Here is a 13601-nt window from a genome sequence, read left to right on the forward strand (position 1 = left end):
GAGGGGTGGCTGAGGAGCTTCCAGGACCAGCCAGATTCCCTTTCTGGTGGCACGCGCTGCTGCCACATGCACCATACTGCTTGTTTCAGGGGCTATTTTTTTATTTTTTTTTTTTAAACACCAAGTCGTTCTGACATTAAAAAAACCGCTGCGCTTCAAATTAGCAGCGTGGTAAATACTTGCATGTGCACCATGTGTGGTTTGTGCTGCCTCAAACTGCTTTGAGGCACTGCAAACTGCATGTGTGCACTCGTGAGGACGCACCCTGAGAGGTTGCAATGGGACATTGTGGGCAATACTTTAAAAATGCAGTACAGAGACTAAGGCAGCTGCCTCCTGAATGGGATCTATTAGCATGCTCACTCCAAAAGTAAACCAGACATAGGGGTAAAGCTGATAAAAAGGCTGGAATGATGAATGTGTGAACTTGCTTCTTTGAAAATGTCAAAAATTTATTTAAAAAAAAAAAAATCTGCTGGAAATTTGCTCTGAAAAATCAGGGTATGAGCCTAGCAGTGAAGAGGAATGGCAAGCTATAAAAGGGCACAGTGAGAAATAAAACTGACCTTATTCAATACATTTTATTACAAACAACGTGATGAACTTAACATGTTCTTATTTGCTTACATTCATGAATATCAAAAGTCCGATACAAGACTAAATAATTGTAAGGCTAATGTTGGCAAGAAGCTACTCTGTAGGCACACCTCCATGTGATGTTACGGCGACATAGCATCCGTAGGCAAAACCTGGGATGCTGCAGCTACATTGCTGTAGTGATGTTCTCCCCCGTTAAAGCATGTCACTACGGCAACAGTGCCCAAAAATAACCATGCATGGCGTGCACAGTGCAGTACCAGCTGTTACTGCAACATCTTTTAGTACTTCCAAAAGTTACGGTAGCACTATAGTGGCATGTGTAGACGCACTCTATGTGGAGGAAACAGAGGCATGGAGGTTACGGGCTAAATTTTAAAGGGGATTTAATGATCTCAAGAGAGACAGGCACGTAGATGATTTTGAAAATCCAATTAGGCTCCTGACTCCCATGGGTGTCATTTCTAAGGGACTTGCAGGAAGTTTGGAGTGGAGCAGAGTCCTCCTTGACCACCAGACTCCTCTCTTAACTATAAGACAAAACGTCCTGTTCTCCCGGCCCCCAAAATTGTTTTATGGTGCATGTAAAGGAGGTATCTTTCTGTCCACCAGGAATCATTTACTTTATGCTGTATTTGTGAGCTTCACTGTTTACACACATTAATTTAAAGTATCTCCCCCATTTTCTCTGCAAATTACTGCATTCAGATGAAGTGGCAGCTGCTGTAATTAAGACACAGTTAATTACATATCCCCTTAATTGCAATGATAGCATTTTGTCAATTTTGTAAATAAGAATTGTTAGGTTTCCTCCAGCAACTTCAGCCTCAGCAGAACTCAGATCCTTATCCTGGTTGCCCCTAGCAAATGCTGAGTCATACAGATATTGTGACATAGACCTAGTGTCAAATGGAAAAGGCAAGAAAAAAATCCTATTAGGTTACAATCAAGCTTGAAACCACCAGCAGCAGCAGTCTTCACTGACTGAACCATTAGGCAGGTATGAACAGGACTATGCATCCTTACCTCTCCTAAAATAAACCTGTATTTTCCTTCCTGAATGTAAATACTGATTTGTTTGGTCTTGTCTCTGTGGATGATGCTTGCTTGCTTGCTGAACACAGGCAGCCTGCCAAAATGAGCAAAGCTTTATCCTAGCTTCGCCACAGCCTCTTCCCCTATGTGCCTCTGGTTCTCCAGCTGAAAAAAAGTACTGGGAGTTCATCATCTTTTACTGGGGAAACAGGCAGCTGTCAGCTATGGGCAGAGACAACAAATACAAATATTTGGAAGGGGTTTTGTGTAGGCTCTTTTTCAGACCGATAAGAAATTTCTGAGTTGAGACTATGCCAGAAGGAGGAAACAAACAAACGAGCTCATTCCATTTCCTTCCCGAAAGATGACAGATGAGCATGAATCAGATTTGCTGCACATAAAGAGCAAAACCTCTCACTTAGTCACTCCCAGTAACAGAAAATTTGCCAAAAATGGGACTGGCTTAGGAGTGTTTGAGTCTGTTTGCAGGCTTAGGAGTGTTTGAGTCTGGTTCCCTGCTGAAGATTGACTGCAAAAGTGTCTTTGTGGGCTTCTATATTCCCAGTGTTTAACTTATTTCCCTGTACTCTGTTTGTAAATGAAAACTTGTGTTTTTTCATTTCCCCCCCAAATGGCAGCCCTGCAAACTCTTAGCTCTGACAGTAAAGCTGGATTCCTTCCATTTTACACATTAACAACAGTAAAGGTTCTCATGGCCAAATTATGTCTTTATCAATCCCTATGTAAGACCACCATCTTCAAATCATTCCCCCAAGAGCACCTATCCCAACATGCTGAAGGCTATAGGTTTGTAGGGATGTCACTGATGAAAACCTGAGGAGGGCAGGGCTGCAAAGAACAAACTGAGCATGTCTACACGTTCATTACATCACACTTTTGCTAGTGCTTATTAAATTTAGTACCTCTGGGTGTTTGTATGTGCGCTCTGGGCAGTGGCTTTAGTTGGCACAGCTGTGAGAGCCGCACTAGTTAAAGTGCCTGCAGCATCACGTGTATCAGCATCCCCATGCTGAAAAATGGCAGTGCAGCACTTTGAACTCAAACTCAATCGAACAAACTTTAAACTGAAGTGCCTTGCCACCATTTTTCAGTGCGGGGACACCAATACATGTGATACTGGAGTCTGCTGAAGCATAGTAATTACCATGCTCCAGCAGACTTGATTAATCGAGTCTGCTCCAACACACTGTAATTACAGCCTCCCTGCACATGTATAAGCACCGCCTCAATTGTAATCTACTAGGAAAAAGCACATTAGCAAAGCACAGTTTGATGTGACACTGCAATATACATTAAAATAGGCTAATGCACATTAAAGCACACGTGTAGACGTGCCCACTGAGGGCCTAATTTGATCTGCAGACTCTTCATTGCTGGAGGTGGTAAGTAATAAAAAAATAATTTGTCCTCACTACCAAGGTTTGAGTTTAAAGCCAACAGTTAGAAAACCCATCTCTGTCTGCCAGTTAAGAAAATTTTACTAGAGTGAGGACATGAATGAGATATGACTTTGGTCTCTCACCAAAGTCATCTCTCATTCATGTCCTCACCCTATTTAAATTTTCTTGACTGGCAGACAGAGTTGGGTTTTCTGACTGCTACATATATAGAGATCAAAGTCATTTTTGGAGTCACTTCTCACATTAAAGCCACAAGTCAATCTAATTGCCAAGTGCTTATTAATTCCTATATTACTACTGGTTGGATGAATATGCCTGGGGTGCATTCATATAGTAAGAACGCAGTGAGGCTTTGCTTGGATTTAAAAACTGACTGAAAACAACACAGATGAGATCATGACTCTAGAGATAGTGAATAAGTTGCACTGCTTCCTCCCACACCCCAATTTCTCATTCAATGGGCATTTTCACCTCTGACTCACAAAGTGGTCAAACTCAGCTAATTCCCCTCATGTCCTCTCCTCGTACCCCCAGTCATCTTTGAACCTTTAGTGACGAGGTTGGTTATAGCCAACAGAAATGCCACATTAACGGTACAAGCTAAGATCCTCTGTCTTCATTTTTAAAGTGCAGAAAAATCAAATCAGGAGGGAATGAACACGTATGTGGGCCTGCATCTGTAAAACCACATCAAAACCATTCAAATCCCTTTCCTATAACTTTGGCTCACTCCTGAACAATTATTTTTGCCCCAAATCCCCTTTTGTGCAAAAAAGTCCTCCTTGTCCTTTCCCTCCTTGAATTTCTCCTTTAAATCCTTTCTTGGCACAAGCACTGTGCCAGAATTAGCAGTCACTAAAATTTATACAACTCAAGATTGAGGTGCTGTCCTGAGGTTGATGGAGAAAAACAGCAAGGGTCAAATTCTAATTTATAACCTATCGAAACTCAAGTGCTTTTAGTCCATGGCTTTAGTTGGGGTCATCACTAGTTTCCAATAATTTAGTGATGCATCAGATTCTTTCCCCTACCCAAACCCCACCATGTTATACATGTGAAATCAACCCTTCATTCGTGTTTCTTTTATATCATTAATTGGATCATGGATCCATCATATCTTTTTGGGGTAATATTGGTAGGATTGCTCTGACTGTACAAAACCACCCAGCAGTGGGATTTACTTTTGCTACAGTGTCAGTTTTGAACATCACAATGGCACCTGCAGTGATGCAAGTGGTTTGTTCCCAAGAGTTTAAGGAAAGATTCCAGTTTCACTGTACAGTTCTTGATTGGGGACAGGAAGCTTACTCAGGTGTTTATTGTTTTTCTCTCTCACCTCACCTTTTTTTCCCCCCCCCTTTCAGGGATTCACATAGATTTCCATGTGCAAGCGTGAGTAGTTGAAAAGGTAAGCCCCCATTACAAACTGTAAAATAAAATGTAAGATTTCTTTGACTCAGAAAACAAATGAATTGATGAAAAAAGATCAGTCTCCTCTGTTCGTTGGTTATATAGCTCTGTTTTAAGAACCAGATTATTTAGATTAGAAAAGTATATTTGGATTATCAAAGTATTTTTTTCAATAGATGATTGTAATTTAGATTTAGGAAACAAATTATTGGGCAATTGGTTTTGTCCTTGACCTGAGACTAGGGAGGTCTGGATTCAGTTTCTAAGTTTGCCATAGACTTTGCATGTACCTAACACAACTATTCTCTGTACCTTTGTTCCCCCTCTTTAAAATAGGATTATAATGCTTGCTTTCCTGCATGCTTTGGCCATCTTGTCTATTTAGAGTGTAAACACTGGGGGGTCAGGGTTGCCTTTAACTGTGTTTGTGCAGCATCTAGAGCAATGGGGCTTCAAGGGGCATGGCTGCAATGTAAATATTTCTTGTTCCCACCACCTACTGCAGGACCATTATTGCATGTTTAGTTCAGAAATCGTAGAAAATTTTAGTCAGTTTTTCAAAGACTTCTCAACCTGTCCCTTTCCCTTTTACACATGGAAACTGACAATACCAAAAAATAACCTGTACAGCCACCTTGTAAAATGGTTGCAAGTTCTGGGTGCACAAATGGAGAATACATTTAAAAAAGATGGCCCTTAATATTCACACAGAATTATTTTAATTATTTGATGGTTGGAATCAACATGCTAAATACAAACATGTATAACTAGCTCTAGGTAAATTAATTGCACCATGGCAAGACTAATATAATCCCAGCTAGTAAGACAGCAAATCGTGTTCCCTTCTGCCAATAAGAAGGTGAAAAATCACTCTTTAATTCTAAAAGCATTTTTGTAGTAGGTGTGCTTTCTCCTGGTGCTAAGAATAAAACTGAGGAACAATAATTGCAAATGGGCAGAGTGGGGGAAAGGAAATGAAAGCTATGTTGGTGCTGCTGACAATGATGAAGACAACAGTTGTGCAGAACTGGCTGACAGGGATATGGAAATGTTGGTAAATATAACAGTGAATCTCAACAGCTCATATTGTGTGTGCGTGTTGGAGTTGTCACATTTATATGTTGTATAGCTACATTTTCCAAGATTGACTGAAATTAACTAAGGCTTGAAAAATATATTCTTTTGTAGATTATATTTGATGGGGAAATTTGCTTAGTGCTTTATTAATTAAATAGATGAGGGTGCAATGCTACCAATTCAAGACAAAAGCAGAATGCATGAAAAGTCATTTTTAAGAGATCTTAGGTTATGATTGTAGTCAAAGTAGGAGTCTGGCTTTGAGATCATCTCTGGGCAATGCTCTTAACATCTAACTCCACACTCCAGTGAAGCGGTTGCCACAGATTGACCAAAACACCATTCACCACTGCTGTTGATGGGCAACAACATGCAGAAAACATCTACCATGTTTTCCAAATAGTGGTGAGTCACTGTTTGCACAAATCAGTGATTCTCCTGGAGTCAGAACAAATTACTAGTTCATTACAGCAAATGGACAGATTGCGATTCACTACACAGATTTAATAAATCTGCAAAGAAACTGCTTTGAATCACAACCTATACTAGATAACAATAGTGGAATGATGGGGAACATTTCTATTCTAAGACCTGCAAAATTAATGCTGTTCCATACATACAAGGAAAGTGCTTTCATGCTTCTCCAAAAAACATTTTAAAAACTGTCCTCTGACATGTTTGCTTTGACTTCTGCTCTTCAGTGCCTTGCATTTTCTTCTAAATATTTCCTGGAAGACATCCAATAATTATCTCTCTCCTTAGAAAGTCTTACTTTCAATTTTTAGGTTCCATAATAGATTGAAGTAGTAAGTCATAGGAGAAAACTAAGGGTGTATAACAATTGTACTGATATCAAAGGATTCAGATACAATTTTTTATGATGCAACTATTAAGTCTGCATGATTCTGTAGTATAGCAACACTGCTCCACCTTTAACCCTGCTTCATACAGGGTCACTTAGGCTGAGTTAGCTATCTTGTATCACTATAGGATCCTGCAGTTGTAACTCTTAGATCATAACATCAGCAGCAGCAGCAGCAGCTCTCTCTCCCCTTCAAAGTACCGTATTTACTCAAATACAAGATGAGGTACCCCACATATTGGGCAAACATGCTGATAGGAAAGTATGTGTGTGTGCACATGCATGTGTATACACACAGAAAATGGGGCATGGTCACGCACACCTTAAAAAAACAAAAATGAACAGACAGGTGTTCCCTTCACTGAGAATCAGCACAGGTCTTGGAGATATTACAATACCAGATTGGTCAGCACCAGGAAGGCCAGAGCCAGCCCTGACACCCTCTACTTGGTGCCAAAATTGCTGTTTAAGATGCTTTTTTAATTTTTTTGCAAAAATATTTATATTTCATACATATACACACAACTGTACCTTTAACAACCTGTCAAGTGACCAGTGTGGCTCACTTGGCATATCAGAACATACTTTGAGAGTTAAAATATTGTAGTCCCGTTACACAGTTTGCACTGTGCACCCATCACCATTTCAGGGTTATCATTCATTGTTCTTTCAGAGGGTTTGCCTCTGAAAAAGCCTATGCCAGTTCCCTCTCCACCATATGAGATCCACCATTTCTTTCTCATCGCCCTCTTCTTTCTGTAGTACTAGTACATTTCACTAAGACCCATCTTAATGCAGTCCTCCACTGTAGGGTTCAAGGGTCTGTTTATGACTGATGGGACCCTACTATAAGGATAGGTTAGTGCAGCTTAACAGAATAAGTGCCATTAACCACAGTCCCCCTCAGCACAAATGCTTTTTCAAGTGACTGTGAGCCACTACAGTGCATACATTCCAACTTCCTCTTCATTCCCACAGCTCAGCTGCAACTTTCTCTATTTCCAATAATTCCTGTTTCTTCACCAACCTTAAATGTCTGGCAAATATCACCAAATGGAGCCCCAGTTCACACAAAATCCGGATGTCACCCCCTCAGCCTGTCACACAATTAGTATGGCCCCTGCACTGCCCTCCATGAAGTGAAGCTGGACCAAGCTGCCCTATGCCTCATCTGCATAAACATTTTTGGCAGATCCCAGGACTTATGACAAGAACACCCAGTTCCAGTCATGAGTGGTGGGCTAATTAGCATGTGGATCTGTTGTAGCGGGTATCTGGAGTACACAGACACACACACGCATACTTACCAGTGCTGAGGTCTGGGGTCACCATAGCTGGAAATGCCATTGATGCTGCTGGGGCCCGACCTAATGAACTTTATGGTAAAACATGAGTCTTGGGCTTTAGATTAACATCATGCATAGTTTGAACTATGTATAAGTAGGTACCAAAGTGCTACTTGAAAGTGTGTTTATGGAGTATCTTGTGCTAAAACATGTAGCATTTTCCAAAAAAGGTAATATGCACCAACTGGATGAACTAAGTTTATGGGTATTATATGCAATTTGCTACAGGTATGTCTATTTCAAGGACCAGTTTTTTTCAAATTTGCTTCTTACTTTTATGTGCTCAAGGAGAACATAAAATGACAGTAAGGGGTCTGGGGAAGGAGCTGCAAGGGAAAGAGGTGTGCAGAGGACAAAAACAGCCACCTGATCTCCAAGTTTAATTTCTCCTGTTGTAGCAATTAGATTCTATACCTGGAAACTTATATAAAATTTATAAATTTTTCTTATATAGAATATAATTGGGGGGGGGGTCATTTTATAATCAAGTAAATAAGGTAGCTACTGAGTATAGTTGTCCATACTGTAAATAAGTGACTTTCAACTAGGGCCCTGTGCCACCTGAGGTGGCACTAGATCAAGGTATGAACAAGGTGTGAAGAGAGAACCCGATAACATCTCTGCCTGGCTAAGTGCCTATCCCCACTACCTAGCCCCCCTGCAAAGAGGTAAGCACTGTAATATGTAAAGTAGTATTTGAAATAGGGTACTAGTCAATTTAAGAGTTATGGAGTGCCTTGACTGCAGTAAGGGATGCCTCGAGTCTAACACAGTTGAGAACCACTGCTCCAAGTTCAATGTTTCAGTAGCTCCTTAGTAAGAGAATAGCAGAGAGTAAGACTAACATTTTCTGTCATCTTCTCCAGGGTTACTATGTCTGGCTCAGCCTCCGCTATCAAACTATGTCAGTTTGTAGATCCTGCACCAATCCTACCTCCAGGGTAAAGTATCTAGACACACAGGTGCACACACAAATGTGGTTCAGGGTGTCAGAGTAGTCAACAGTGAAACAAATGCTCTGCATAAGACTCACCATGGTTTCAGAAGGGTTATGTAAAAAACCTGCCCTGGGATTTTTGAAAGTGAAAAATTGTGTTTATGATATAAACTCACAGCATCTTCAGATCGTCAGTAATGTTTAAACTGTTATTTTCAGTGCGATTTTTGTTTTGTGAGAGACACGATAACACCTAGCAAAGTTGTACTAAATCCTGAGGTGTCCCTAGTATGGATTCTGTATTTAAGAATGTAACAAAGGCAAAACTCACTCGTTGCTTGGATGTCAATTTATAAGAAATTAGAATGGACCCATCTCTAGGTTCTTTAGCCACTCCCAACTCTTAAGTCCAGGATGGAATTAAATAAGCATATCAAGACAAACATTTGCCCTATTAAGTTGGGGTAGGGCAACAGAAGAATCCAGCCACTCACTCTTTCATAACCTCCATGTAAAACACATTAGTAAAGTGTAGAAACAAGAATATTTTGTACATAAATCTAGTTTCCTCTCCCCCTAATTCTACCCCCTTCCTTATGTTTTCACTAGCTACCTGGTGTGAAATTATAGGACTATATACTGGTGGTCCCTTGACTATGCCTAACTCCATTAATGTAAACCAAAAAGAAACCCCCAACCCCTGCTCAGAAAAACCCAACTTGTGTCTTGTTTCCTCTATGACTTGAGTGTGGTAATTAATTCCTGTTGCATATCTTGTTGTTAAGGGAAAAACACAAACACACCCACACACAAACACCTTTCTTGGCAGTGAAGGCACAGCTTCAGGCACTTCAGCACTTTAGAAAGTTTTACCTTAAATGCCCTTGTTATAACTCAACCTTCCCTTCTCTGAGTCGACTTCTATGTTTTCAGCCCCTCCCATGTTCAGGAGTGCTTTGATTGCCCATCAGCGTGCTGATATTTGTGCTACAAGATGAGTTAAAGCATTTTTCAAACTGATTTATGTTTCATTTCTGAAGTCATTATTTGTCTAGGACTCAATACACAGCACAAAACATCAGGAGTGCTGGCTATTAGGCTTCCGTTTTTATAACCCTCCGGAGAAGAAATTCCATTTAGCCTTCCTTATGGAAAGGTAGATGTCATTCTTATCTCTGTTATATTGCCTGTACTTATTTTTACACATTTGTTTTGCTTACTAGCACGGCTACACGGCTATTCGTCAAGGAAAGGATGTTCAAGGGTTTTATCCTGGGCAACTAGGACGGGTACACAAGATGCATATGCCTGAAATGTCTCTAGGGTAAGGGAACTGTTTTATACAAATCTTTTTAAGAACCTTATTCTGGAATTCTTAGCATTCAAATTCAGGTTGGACAGTGACAGCACATAGTGGTGGGAACACCAGATATTCCTTGTCAGCTTTGACTTATAAGTAAGGAGGAAGCACAACAAAAGAGGAAACATAAGCAAAGGGTAAAACACACAGAAATTAGTCGAAATCACTCATTCCTGGGCTGGCCATAAAAGTATCATGTAATATTAATTCACTAGCATCGGAGAATCCTGAACTCAAATTGCTCATAAAAAAGCAGACTCATCATTAAGATGTTATTAGATCTATTAAAGATGCTAAGGATCAGTAATTAAAGGGTTGGGGGGAGGGGAGAGTTGTTTTGTTTTTCTAATTAAAGGATAATACAGTATATTTCTACAGTAATGTACGTTGAAGCACTTTAGTTTATGCTGGCTAAGGAAGTAGCCCCACTCGCACTAGTTTTAGAAAAATTGGACAAAGCCAATTGAACAATACTGAATCATGATAGTCTAACAGCATGAGTATATGCAGCAAATACCTATTGAATTATAGCTGCATTACACCGAGCGCTCAGTTTCAGCAGCAAATTAGAATGAACATTCATAATGTTGGCTATCCTTCTGTGTAGATTGTGATGTTTACATACCATACGTCAGTGTGAGATTATAGAACTATTTGTGCCTTTTGTCTAGACCTTTTAAAGCACTGCATCCAGCTCCAGTAGAGCATGAAGTTGAAACTCAGTCCCATCATGACTTTGACAATTTAACTCTTAAGCGGTACATCCATTTTCAAAGGACAATGAAGAAGAAAGGCAGTGACTGGTATAACCAAACAACATACAAAGAAGCATTTGAGTTGCCATTTTATGATATGGGTAAGTGAACTCTGCTAAGCTAGTCTAACTAGACAAAGGTTCTCTTTCTTTTTTATGAGGCTCATCCAAATCTATTTGCAATTGTTACAAAGACTCAGGATTAACTAATTTTAGATATGTGAGACAGGAAAGTATTACTGCTTCATGAGAAGGGTCTCATCAGTTTTCCTTTTTTACACTACTTAAAAGGAGATGCTAAGCATTATAGCATCTCCGTATCCAAAATGGCATGCAGAAAGCAACCAAAGAACCAAAATAAGGCAAACCACCTTTATACAGCCTCCCCTCTCAAAAATACAGCAGCTGCTCAAACGTAATACAGATGCTATTCCTTTAAGAGGGTGAATAGAGCTGAACAGTAAGTACCAGGATGTATGAACGAGTTGATTTATATGTAAAGATCTACTATAAACATAGCACAAGCAAGCACATTGAAGTAAAACAGTTTGATCTAAAACCAGATCAGCTTTCAACTGTTAATGCTTTCTGCATTCAGCTTTAAAAAAAAAGACTCCTTAACCCAGGAGTTTCATTGAAATTTCTGGATCAGAAAATCTTGAATGTATTTAATTTTGACAGATGACAAGATACTTAAGTACAAAATACAGTTATAATTAAATTTCTCTCAGGAGCAGTGTAACACACTCACCTTGAATTGTCAATATTTCTGAATACAAACTATTGTTATACTTGAAATAAATGCACTTAACTGGTTTCCTACTAGGTCTGCAAAGTTCCAAGATGCAGACCTGGACAAATAATAGCTAAAACCAATATTTGAAGAAACTAACTGGATCCTTCAAATCTCTCAACTTCAATCCCAATAAGTTTTTATTTTTTTTTAAAACAAAGGAAATACAAGACTGAGTCCACAAAGGGGGTTGGTTGTGCCACAGGAGCTGGCACTTGCCTCTTTTTATCAGAAGTTAAGATTTCTGAGCACACTCCAGGCAAGAGTTGACTGTGATGGAGGCCATACCTATCTTTGCAGAACCTTCTGTAAAAGACTTTGACTGCCAGCCTCATCACACAATGCCCTAGCCCAACTTCAACTAGAATTCCACAAGAGGTCAGCGGGCAGCAGCAGCACTGGGTTGGGCTATGGGAGGGGCTGCAACCCTAAAATTTGCTGTAGCCCCCCCATGGGCCCCTCCCAGCACTGCCACCCATGCCCAGCACAGCCTGGCTCAGCCCTGCCAGGAACAACCCAGCGCTGTCCCTGGCCCACAGCTGCAGTCTACCCTGCCCCATGCTCAGATCAGGGGGCACATGCTCCCCTGTGCCTTCCTGGGGGTGTGTGCAGCAGCAAAAGCTGGGGCAGAGCACTGGACAGAACCACAGCACATCTAGGGGCTGAGGGGTGGCAGCTTCTGAAGGGCACAGGGGCATATCCCCTGGATCTAAGTGGATCAGGGCAGGATGCTGCTGTGGACTGGGGCTGTGCTCGAGGCGGGCAGCAGTGGCCTTGGGAGTGGGTTACAGGGACAGGGGCTGCAGTTATTCCAGAATTTGCTGTAGCCCCCCCATAACGCACTCCCAGTGCCACAGCCCACCCTGAGTGCAGTGCAGCCCAGCCCCAAAAAGGAACAGCCCAGCGCCAGCCCCAGCAGCAATCCACCCTCCCCTATGCAGATCTGGAGGCATACGCCCCCCATGCCCTCCCGAGGGTGCGGGTAGCTGTGGGAGCCACCTCCCACACAACTCAGTCCTACGTGGCACCCCACCCCAGCAGCACTTTGTAATTGCAAGGTAAAGCAGAAGGAAGTTCCTTGAAATCAGTTTTCCCCTCCTTTCTCCTGTGGTTGTATTTGTTAGCTGAAATACAAACCTGTAGGGTCAGAAAATAACTTGACAAATAAGCTATTGGGCATTTGATTTCACAACACACTCAGGTGAGAACACGCATCTGTCTCAGCAATGTGCACTCCTTTAACCCAAGCAGCAAGTGCAAGAAAGGAAATTAAACAGATGGGAATTGAGAAAAAAGATTTAAAAAAAGAGGGGGGGGGGAGCAGAGAGGGGGAAAGAAATAATAAAAGGAGTACATGATGAGAATAGAGAGAACAATCCAAAACAGTCATCCTAGGAAGAGGCTCAGAAAATCCTTGTTTTTTCTTTTTTGATTTGCAACATGAAAGGTTTTTGGTTTGGGGTTTTTTGTTGGTATTTGTTTTTGGTTGATAGAGAAAATATAATCTTTAATTCCAGGTTGTGCTATGGATAAACATACGCCAGAGACTGATCCTAGACCACTTTTCAACTTGGAGAAGTGCTGCCAGTGCAAGACCCCAAGTTTTTAAATCCACACTCAAAAATTGGAATAAGAAAAACATTTCAACTGAACTTTAAAAATAAAAATGGTGCTTTGAAGTTAGCCACCCATGCATAAAACCAACAGAAGTCTGTTTTTGCAAAGTTGCAGAAGTATCCTGCATCATATTTTAGCCTGTAGTTGTATTGGTTATGTGGCTCAGAAGCCACTATTAATTTTTATTTGTGAATATGACCATGTGGATTTAAATGACAGGCACTTTGTATGATGAGAAGTTGAAAACAGATGTGCTCGAGTCTGAAGTGTTCCCAACTGGTAGATTTACAGAATGGGTGGACAGTGTGCTCTTGCTGACGACAGAGAAGGGCACATTAAGGCCACTAACTTAGGGGTATTAGATGCGACTCGCTGAGTCATATCATCTGGCC

The 13601-nt window shown here is 40.9% G+C and overlaps 1 protein-coding gene across 1 annotated transcript; it reads left to right on the plus strand.

Moving 5' to 3' along the window:
- Window positions 1–1519: 1519 nt before the first annotated feature.
- SPMIP3 (sperm microtubule inner protein 3) lies at window positions 1520–13287 on the plus strand. The gene is made up of 6 exons (XM_059716063.1): window positions 1520–1597; window positions 4418–4461; window positions 8615–8689; window positions 9909–10009; window positions 10717–10901; window positions 13110–13287. The coding sequence occupies exons 3-6, from the start codon at window positions 8651–8653 to the stop codon at window positions 13199–13201; spliced, it is 417 nt and encodes a 138-aa protein (XP_059572046.1). The 5' UTR covers window positions 1520–1597; window positions 4418–4461; window positions 8615–8650; the 3' UTR covers window positions 13202–13287.
- Window positions 13288–13601: the final 314 nt, after the last annotated feature.

This window comes from Alligator mississippiensis, chromosome 1 (assembly GCF_030867095.1).
Source record: "Alligator mississippiensis isolate rAllMis1 chromosome 1, rAllMis1, whole genome shotgun sequence".
NCBI classification, from domain to species: Eukaryota; Metazoa; Chordata; order Crocodylia; family Alligatoridae; genus Alligator; species Alligator mississippiensis.

What these genes read in the sequence shown, in the direction of transcription:
- SPMIP3 (XM_059716063.1), top strand. Translation starts at nt 8,651, where the DNA reads ATGTCAGTTTGTAGATCCTGCACCAATCCTACCTCCAGG. An exon ending in ATGCCTGAAATGTCTCTAGG is followed by an intron (nt 10,010 to 10,716) that starts GTAAGGGAACTG and finishes CCTTTTGTCTAG; the next exon opens with ACCTTTTAAAGCACTGCATC. An exon ending in GTTGCCATTTTATGATATGG is followed by an intron (nt 10,902 to 13,109) that starts GTAAGTGAACTC and finishes CTTTAATTCCAG; the next exon opens with GTTGTGCTATGGATAAACAT.